General features: G+C 36.9%; 1 protein-coding gene across 1 annotated transcript; it reads right to left on the bottom strand.

Annotated features, from left to right (window-relative positions):
* Nucleotides 1-2682: 2682 nt before the first annotated feature.
* Nucleotides 2683-5563, bottom strand: tmem18 (transmembrane protein 18). Its single transcript, XM_034076545.2, is given in 6 exon segments — nucleotides 2683-3746; nucleotides 3749-3770; nucleotides 3864-3957; nucleotides 4063-4117; nucleotides 5100-5217; nucleotides 5383-5563. Coding segments are annotated over 6 exon segments (492 nt in total). The 5' UTR covers nucleotides 5512-5563; the 3' UTR covers nucleotides 2683-3672.
* Nucleotides 5564-10591: the final 5028 nt, after the last annotated feature.

Raw genomic sequence — 10591 nt, 5'->3', positions numbered from 1 at the left:
TGCTGTTTCTAGCCAATACAACGTATTGCCATATACAACGCTCACACTCTTGTATATGCAATAAAGAATCTACTTGAGGCTTTAAAATGGATCCTGACAGAGACACACTGTCAGGAGGTGGGTCTTCGGATCCATGCTGGAAATGTTTGAGTTGTGAGGGTGGCTTACAGGTGAATAGTTTAAACGTTTTTCTTTGAAATGTTACATAAATATGGATGTCAAATCACATGAATATTGTTGTAATTTATAGTTTTGATACCACAGTTACCAAAGATACCAAATATCTCAGGCTGGATTAGGGGGATTTGGATGTGATGCAATGCTTGGTAAGAGCTCCAACAAGATTTGGAATAAAAATTGACCTTTTTTCAAATTCAAAAATACACTACATAATAACAAGGTGATATAGTATGAGATAGAATAGTTTTTAAGGTTTTCTTTAACTCCATTAGATTGTGCTATTATCCGAGGGGGACTTCAGTAAACGTAATAATACCACAGTGCAGAAGTTCTAACTTAAAATGTACTTAAGTAAAATATACTTAAAGGACCAAAAGTAAAGTACTAATTCTATGAAACAACCCATTCAAGAACAACACATTATGTTATCGGCTAATAGTTAATCATGCACTATTTAGTATACATCACTTAAATGTTGTACAGTAGTTGTTTTTTAACTGTATATTGCTGGTAAAGTTGATCTTAACTTATAATGGTACATTAAACATAATGTATTCATGAATTAACTAGAATTGTCAAATAAATACAGTAAAGTAAAAAAAAAGTAGAATGTATCTAAAAAAACATGAGGACACATGAGTAAACGTCCATAGTTTCTGTCAACCACTTGCTCTCATAATTGATTACATAAATATTTGCACTTTGTACAGATCAGACAAAATACAGCAAACGTATAACTCTGCATCCCACAGTTTCACATCTGTTGGATATAAGACCTGTGGGAAGCTCAGCCTCAGCTCACATGCCACAAAGTATTGACATGGTTCATCCATGATCACCAGCATGTCAGTTTCTGGGCAACAATCTCCAAATGTTTCTGACAGCTCTGTTGGAGCATTCCATCAGCAATAACCAGCTTCAGTCTACTACACTTATTGGCAACTTTATCAGTTAGGGTTTACTTGTTTTTGGCTACCGTTATAACTAAGTACCCACTCACACTTAATCTACTTGTTCTATCAATCTCACAGCTCATCTGTCTCCAGGTTCAACGAGTTTGTGTTCAAATTCACTTCAGTGTGTTATATATTTTCTTTGTCACGTTAACGGTTCCCCACCTTTCCGCCTGAACACTTTGGTCATCCCTTCCTCAACTCCATATTTCTTCCAACTGCTTCTTTCTTTGATCAAGTGTTTTCCCCCAAAGGACTGCAGCTGACTGGATGTTGTGTAATGTTCTGCATGTCAAAGCAGAGGAAAGCAGCCATATCTGAGATACATGAACTGATGGATTTGGCCTGAACTCATATCGGAAGATAGTGTCCACTCCAATATTTCATTTCACAAACAAAAACTGCACCTACACACAGTAAAACTACTTCTCAAAGTAATGGGTGCTTTTATTCATTTTGACATGATTCTAGCGTGAGGAGAAGTTGAGTTGGTTGCATCAATAAAGTGGGAACATCTGTTATAAGACAGGTAGGCCTAACTCCCGGGCAATGTCTGCTCTTATTCACCAAAGAGAAGCACTAGTGCAACCTGTAATGCTTTTTGGAGGTGATCAGTTTTTCTAGCTGCAGAGCCTCCCCCCCCCCCACACACACACACACACACACACACTTTTCTCTTCCTCCCCATTCGCTCTCAGATAAATGTCCACGATGACAGCAATGCAATCAATCATCTACATACTTAATAGATCCTGACGGCTGAATGCAACCATGATTTAATGACACACTATTTATGAGATGCATCTGGCAAAGTAAAAAGGAGTGATATGAATAAAATAAAAACAACTGTTAGCTTAAAGAGAGATATCCTATCAGCTCTCTGCAGAGACAAAACAAGTTTAAACTGAGAAACTCTAGGTCATTAAATCCATACTGCCCTCTAGTGGTGCAATAACATGTATTTAAATCAAGAGGTCTCAGGATTGACCTCTAGATTTGGCAACATAAAATTACACTTTAAAATTGCTTCAAAATAAAATATCTTTAATGCCTTTGTTGTCCGTCTAAATTTCTAATCACTCTCTGATCTAATAGTGAAAACATATTCAAAGTTATAAATCAATGATTTTTGATAATAAAACATGTGTGATAAGCCTTCCCAATGACAATGCAGACTTTTAATGTTCCTGCAGTGACATTTGTTGATCTAAATTCTTTTTTATTAGCAGAAACTATGACATTCCACCATAGAAAACGCACAGGTGTAAATAATAAAACTGATCAGCTTCAGGCTGCTGTGATGCCGTCACACTATCATGGCTTCAATGAAACAGAGCCATCGTTAATGTGGTTACTAACACCTGTGCTTTACCGACTGGTGTGCTGTTTACACGAGAACTCTGCTGTGAGAAAGGTCCATTGTTTTGAAGAAAGAGGTTGGCCCAGTATCATGAAACAGCCCCCCCTCTCACATGGAGGACTGTGCCGGGTCATAAGACCTTACTTCCCCCCCTTCCAACTCCCCCCTGTGTGAAAGCTGTCAAGAATGTTTAAAACCTGTCTTGGACATAAAGCCAGTTAAACTAGTTAAGAAAGTAAAGTAGTTACAAGTAGTTGTCTTGTTGATGCGCTTGGAGATGGATTGTTAATGATCAGTCACAGATTACTATTAACCATCCACTTTACACAAATGAGGATGACGGCATGATTACATCATTAATTTGAGTTATATCGTGTTTAAAGGTTTAATTTGTGTTGTGTTAATGCATATACTGTAGCTGGCATTTTTGGCAAGGGTGTGATATGTTTTTTTATGGATTTTGGGTGTTCAACTTCAGGTTTTATGAGTCTATAATTGAACGTTGAGGCCAAAATACAGACATACATTATTGACCCGTAAGGACAATATTGTCCCTATTGAAACACACTGCACTTTCTATGTTCAAAATCGTTTTTGCTAATAATTGACATATCCAAGACTGTAAAAAGGAAAAAACGTAGCATATAGTATTACAAAAACAAAACAATGGAATGTTTGTGTTTGTATTTGAAAATGAATTAAAGTTCAGTAGTTATGATCAGGACTGATGTTGGTTAATTTTGAGACATTTAAAAATAATATTAAAATACATTATTTTAATAGCAGTTTAGTTCATTCTTCTCTTAGGATAGGGGGATATCTTGGGGGTTAAACTAAAGTGTTTTTCTCTGAAAAAGAAATCAACAGTCACATCAGAGTTGTTAAAAAATCGTATCTCTCTTTGTGCAGTTCAACACACTTTAAAACAACATTAAATATAAAACAGTAAATGTCTATTGGTCCTCATATCTCATAGTGTAAAGTACATTCAGCGGCATCTTTCAACAGCCTTTACCAGAAACCAGTCCAGAAACCGTTACCAATGAAGAATCCTTTTTACGGACACAAGAAAGTATCTGCCTTCCTGTTCCAAAATTCCAGATTAGCATGGCAGAGCAAAGTATCCCTAATTCCTTGCAATGAAGTCCATGTTTGGACAGAAGAAAGGGGATCAGGGGATCAGTCGTTCTTCTCTCTCTTCTCTCTGCGGGCCTGTCGCTTGAGCTGGAGAGTCTTCAGCTCAGTCATAGTGGAAAGGTCCTGTACACCCACACCATCTGTCAATGCACAACACAAACATTCAGGGGTCAAGTGGGGATTTTAGAACTGTATATGCCGTGTGAAATATAATGATAAACAATCAAGCTTACCACGATGACGATTGTATTCAGCAGAACAGGAATAGAGTAGACCAAAGATATGAACATGCCCTTCGAATCAAAGTACTGGAAGTTAGAGAAGGACCTGAAAGAACAATAACACATAATGAGATTTCTTAATAACCAAAAAGCATGACACATAATTTCTCACCCAATAGTAACACAAATACTGCCAAAAAAAAGGCTTTACCTCCAGTTCATGGCTGCCAGCTCATTGAGATATTCAGCACTATACACCAGGCCAACTGTAAAAGACAGGTAGTTAGTCAGCATACAGTACAATACAACGCACAGACTAATAAAAGCTCTTGTTGAAACTAATCTAAATTAGCTATACAATATTAACTGATATAGTCATCTGGTTTTGAGAAATCAAAAATATCTTATTTAGCCTTAGATGGTAACACACATCAATAAGGAGTTGTCCTAACTCTATATTTGAATGATACAGTATGATTTTGACTGTATGTTAGTGTTAGCTGTAAGCCCTGATATATTAGAAATGGTATGTTTGCTGTTCAGTTCAGTTCAGATGTTTGGAAAATGTTTACCCATTACCATTTAAAAATCTTATCTTTTAAAAATTAACTCATTTTTGGAAGAAATGGTGAATGTAAGTTTTGATTCCATTACTGCAGTGAATATATTTGCTTTTCTTCTAGTATGTCAGTTAACCAGTAAATAGTAACTTAAAGCAAATTAACCTCATTAACATATTTAGCTAGTTTCTGCTTGCTAGCATGTAGGCAAAAGCTTGATTGAGCATACTAATTGGTGTGTTATTGCAATTAATTTAAGAAGTTTGAGTCACTTCTTTATTGCATTTTGTATATATAATTTAGTTTCACACTTTAAACTCGAAGTTTTCAGACAGCACAAGCAACTTTCCTTATTAACTTATTAGCTTATTTACATATAACATGGTAAAAGCAGCCGCAGACATGTTTCAATGTATGCCCATTATTTCCCTTACATTGCCGTGGAAAGTTCACACCTTGAATGATTGTTGAATTTTGCAAAATGTTCACAGGAAACAGTATCAAGAAGTAGCATTGTAGTTAATGTTAGATGGTTTAAAACTAAGCTATGAGTACATTTTAGTAAGTCAGTCTTGCACCATAAACGTATTTAGATGTATGGGAACAGGTAGGATTTCTTATGCACTTTTACTTTACTTATCAACAGTACACTTTAAGGTTAATTGTTATATGGTTCTGATTCACTTACCCATGAGCAGGAAGTGACATATCTGAGCTCTGTAGTACCTGCACGTCACCACGGTCAGAGACAAACACACAACATGAAACACCATCAGCCCCATCAGCCAGGGCTCCGACCACTGCACCTACACACAGTAAAACAAAGCAAACATTAGGCAGCTGTCACTTGAACTCACATACAAATGCTCCAAAATGGTATCGTGTGTTAATTAAAGGGGATCTGTTAATTAGCCGGGATAGCTACATCCTAGCTAGCTGGCACTCGAGTCAGAAAATGCAATGTAACTTACAGACATGAGAAACGTCCATATCGATGTTATTCTTAACTTGCTGAACTCATCGATAGGGATAGAGCTGATATTGATGGCCTTTTGGTCCGTCATCCTCAAAAAACCCTGTTCGGACCAGACGAGGCTCATGTAAACAAGTCAAGACTACGGAAGAGAGCACTTCTTCTTGTATTGAGTGAACAACCAAAACGAGACATTACCGCCACCTAGTTGGGTGGAGCTGCTGGTATTTGATTACAATCATAAAAACACATTAAATATAAGATAAACAAGAACACAACAATATAATACTATTTCTATAAGAGTTAACAATGTATTAATTTCCCATTAATGTACAGATATGGAAGGTCCAAACAATTGGTCAATAATTCAAAAAAAGTGAAATATTTTCCTTGCTTCCGGGAATGTTAGAGGTACGAGCCTGCTACAGCCAGCTTTCCCTTCTTTCATACTTTATTATAGGCTTCAAGTAAGAAGTCTTTAGATGTCTCACTAAAATGATTTATGATCACCTAACATGTTTTTTCATCCTTTTTTCCCTAAAGGCAATATTACGTTCTTGCTTTGTAAATGACATAGCCTACTGTGATATCTTCATTTTGTTTTATCATAATCCTCATCCTTATCATCGCCCCTCCCTACAAATGTTATCTGAACTATAATCTTCAACACATGTTTGTGTAAGCATCTCAAATGTTTCTTCATCTGTTACAAGAGTAATTTCACCATTTGTTAGGGTTGGATATCTTCCCTTCTGAAGTCTCCCTTTCCTCTGATTCACTAAACTGTTTTCTGTACATTAGCTTTTATCATTTCATATTTGGTGAGGTTCTCAAAATATGTAGTTCCTTACTTCAAACGTGTTATATTGAGGCTTGTTCATACTTCCTTGTAAACCACAAATAATTGAGTTTGTCTCACAGTTTATTAACATTTTATCAAACACCTACTTACAAATATCAAGACTTGCGAAACCTTAATCAGACTCGCACACATACAGTTACTCTGAAATGTTAAAGACTACCTTCAATAGTCTCACAAATACATTCTGATCAACTTAACATGTATTTTCAGAAACTGATGATCACATTCCTGTAAGGGTATCTCCCACATTATCCCTCTGCACAGCTGCCAACACCAGCTTGATGCTTGATATCAAATAAAAAAAAGTTGAGAAAGGCAGTCAATACATGCATGAGCAATATGTAACTTAGGCACTGCATAAATCATTATATCTATACACAGAGCAATTGTTTCAGACATTTTAACTAAATACACATGATGTGCACATTTTGCAAAAGCTTAGTGTGCCATGTTATGACCAACAGTAGTAATACAAATGCCACTTCAATCTCATTAGTATGCAGAAAAAGTGACAGGTCGCCCCGCCCCTTTTGGCCGGAGTCCCGCCTTATTTGACCGGAAGTCCCGCCTTTTTATTTTGACAACCGGAAGTCCCGCCTCGTTCGACCGGATGTCCCGCCCCCGCTTCCGGCGGATGTCCCGCCCCCGCTTCCGGTTTTCAAAATAAAATAAATAAATAAATTAAAATTAAAAAAATGAGAAAAATAAAATGCCGTTGTTTTCAATCAATTAATATGCCTAGGATATATGTCCCGCCTCCTTACCACTTCCTGTGTGGTTAATCCTGTATACAGTATCGAATGTAACTTACAAATACTTGCAAATAACATGAAATTAATCAAAAGTAAGGCATCTTAAAAACATATATTTAAACCTCTTTGTTTTTGCAAACAGGACATGACAGGACATGAGGGGAGAGAACATATGGTGGAGGAGGGGGAACACACACACACACACACACACACACACACACACACACACACACACACACACACACACACACACACACACTTTCCCCGCCCCTCACCCTCTCCCTCTGTCTAAATAAAAAGCCAGCGTCACTCTTAAATATTTTTCAAGTCGAGAGAAAATGGCCAAGAGACGTCTTGATATGAATTTAATCAGCGAGACACCGGTGACAACTTACAGCCATCCGTTGGGTGCTCCAATCAAGAAACGAATGCAGTTTGTATGCCGGGTTCAGACGCCTACAGCCGAAGAACTTCACGAAGAATGGATTCTAAAAAATGGCGATGTTTGGGGTTATATATTCAACTATATGGCTATTACAAATAACATGAAATTAATCAAAAGTAAAAGCATCTAAAAAACACATATTTAAACCTCTCTGTTTTTGCAAACAGGACATGACAGGACATGAGGGGAGAAAACATATGGTGACACACTTTCCCCGCCCCTCACCCTCTCCCTCTGTCTAAATAAAAAGCCAGCGTCACTCTTAAATATTTTTCAAGTCGAGAGAAAATGGCCAAGAGACGTCTTGATATGAATTTAATCAGCGAGACACCGGTGACAACTTACAGCCATCCGTTGGGTGCTCCAAATCAAAGTAAAGCATTTCAATCAGGAGAGACATGATGTATGGAATACATATTTATTATCGGTCACATTATATCAATGGAACATAATGATGACAGTTCATCACAAATGAATGAATGTTGTTTTGGCGATTAGGCCCAAGTTTTAGTAGGATATCAATCGGGAAGGGAAGAACCATTTCCGATGAACCCCCCTGGGTCTAGACACTGGTGGTGGTTATAAGTGGTTAGGTCCGGTTGGAAGGGAGAAGGTTAAGCTTGGCCCTGAGTTGGAAGCAGGAGGCGAAGGGGTGGAGGAGGGTTGCGCATTGACACCTGGAAGACAGCTGATAGAACAGGGGAGAGCATATATAGAGGGGTTAACAGGTGCGATGATTAGCCCTGTAATGAAGGGGCGTGATAGGTTTAGCTGAGGAGAGGCGCTCCCTGTCATTTAGATGCAGGGAGCAAGTATTGCCATGACGCGCAATACGGAGTGTTAGGTCTTCCTGTCTGAACTTGCGCTAAGCTTCATATAAAAAACAGATATTTTAAAAAGTCAGCCTTTTTTGCTAAAGGATAAGGGAGGGGGAAAACCCCAAACCCCCTATGGAGAAGTCATAAACCCCCTATGGAGACAAGCATGTTGTAAACAGAGGGGAGGTAGGTAATATACTTAAATATATATAGAAAGTCAGAGAATATTTATCAGAGGATAACGCATATACATTTGTACAAATCGACACGGGTGCATTTTGTTAAGAAAACAGAGTTTTCGTACTCAGACCGCTGCAACAATTTCAAGCAGATCTCTGCGATATGCAGTCGCTGTCCGAATATAATGATGGCTTTAATTATTTGTTAACAGTCATAAATGTATTTAGAAAAACCTGTGCTCAAACATTAAAAAGAAAAAGAAGGGTAAGGTTACCAAAGCTTTTTGATACAGGTTTAACACACAGCGAGATCCCTAAAAAGTTACAAACAGCTGAGGGGAAAGAATTCTTTAATAAAGTTTAATAAAGTTTTTCAAAACTTGTTGAAGAAAAATGGTATACAACATTATATATAACCGCCATTGACATAAAGGCATGTATGGTAGAAAGATTTAACCGTACGCTGAAAACTAAAAAGTGGAGGTATTTTACAGCTAAAAACACTCCTAGACCTATGATAGTGTTTTTTATGTATGACAACTCTACAACTGGTAGAAAGTTAAGTACTTTTTCTGAGCAGATTTTCTTTAAGACTGTGACTCTTAACAAACCAACCCCCGAGAGACAGACATACTCATCCACTTTTCAACGTATTTTGTTTTTGTCTTTCTCGCTTTTTTTTCCATTATATTTTTGGAAAAAACTACATAGTGATTGCTAGCAAAAATACAACATGCAACTAATACATTATACAATATTACGACTTTTGGCGATATTTTCAACACAATATACTTGTACCCTTTTTTTTCTTTTTTGTAGGACTTCAAGATATGTTGCATGTCATGCATAAACACGGTGTCATCTTTCTTGAAACTGACGTGCTGTCCGTTTTACAAACAAGTTATGTTTATGCTTCTTCATCCTCTGAATGTTCCTCCCCCGTCCCTCTTCACAATAACAATCAAGGTGGATCTGTGAAATGAAACACCTCTTCCCAAAGCGTGACTACCCTATTGAGGGCATGCAGTAGGGGCAGTAGGGTCTAAATCGATGGGCCAGATATACTAACATGCAGAACGTACGGTATGTTTGAAAAAGACTAACCATTTATCCAGTTCAAGCTGTCTTTAAGATGTGACATCGCGCTCTGACTATTTCCCATAAAATCGTGACAAACTATTACTTGTTCTTACATTTGACCTCTTGCTGCTTGGTTGAAAATGATAGATGAAAAAGAACTTTTTTAAAAAGAGTCAAACCACAAATGTTTTAAGATTGTTACAAAATGTAAAAAATAAAAAAGGTCTGGAGACAAAATTAATTCAGGTGACTCTGGCTTTATTAGGACAACAGACATATAATACAAATGGGTTAGGGGTTAAATATAACCATCGTGGACTTAATAGTCTAACAAAATACTTTTATCTGAATACATTTGTTCTTTTTAAGAGCACTTTTTGAAATTATTTATGTATTATTTCAGTGGAACAATCCAGTGTTTGTTAACATTAACGCTTTCTTCTCTTTTTCTTGTGTTACTAAGATACTTTTAAACACACTTTGGTGTATGCAACACTTGTTCAGATAAAACAAGGTTTTTTCTTTTCTGATAAACTTACATATTTTAGTTATTTTATGTTACCAAGATACTTTGAGATACACCCTGATGTACACAACACTTAACAAAGGGTATAATATGAAGTAGTTGGTAAGGAAGGGGTTTTTCTTTAAGGGTGCAAAACTTTAGAACAGGGTAAAATATTCATTAATTTGTATTGAATTGAGTTTTCTTTTTTTGATTTTCAACATACTATATGACTTTTACATATTTCTGACGTACTATACTTTTTTGGACTTTTTTCTGTAGAATCTTGACAAAACTATTACTTGTTCTTAAATGATGACCTATTGCTGGAGATGAGATGAAAAAGCTACAACGCTTAAAGAACTTTTTTCTAAAAAACTCTCAATTCTACACTGACTCCCCCCACTCAACGCAATAAGTCCCACCCCACTCAGCAAATCATCTAAAACGAAGGAACCCATCAAGACGACCGTTGAAAACTAGCCATGGATCTGAGAAAAACCAAGTCTGATGTAGCCTACCCTTATTATCACCAGGATAATGGATATGGGCTTAATGACTGGATG

The sequence above is a fragment of the Pseudochaenichthys georgianus genome, chromosome 24 (assembly GCF_902827115.2).
Source record: "Pseudochaenichthys georgianus chromosome 24, fPseGeo1.2, whole genome shotgun sequence".
Classification (NCBI taxonomy): Eukaryota; Metazoa; Chordata; class Actinopteri; order Perciformes; family Channichthyidae; genus Pseudochaenichthys; species Pseudochaenichthys georgianus.
Note: the sequence above shows the minus strand (reverse complement) of the source record. Positions and strands in the feature narration are given on the sequence as shown.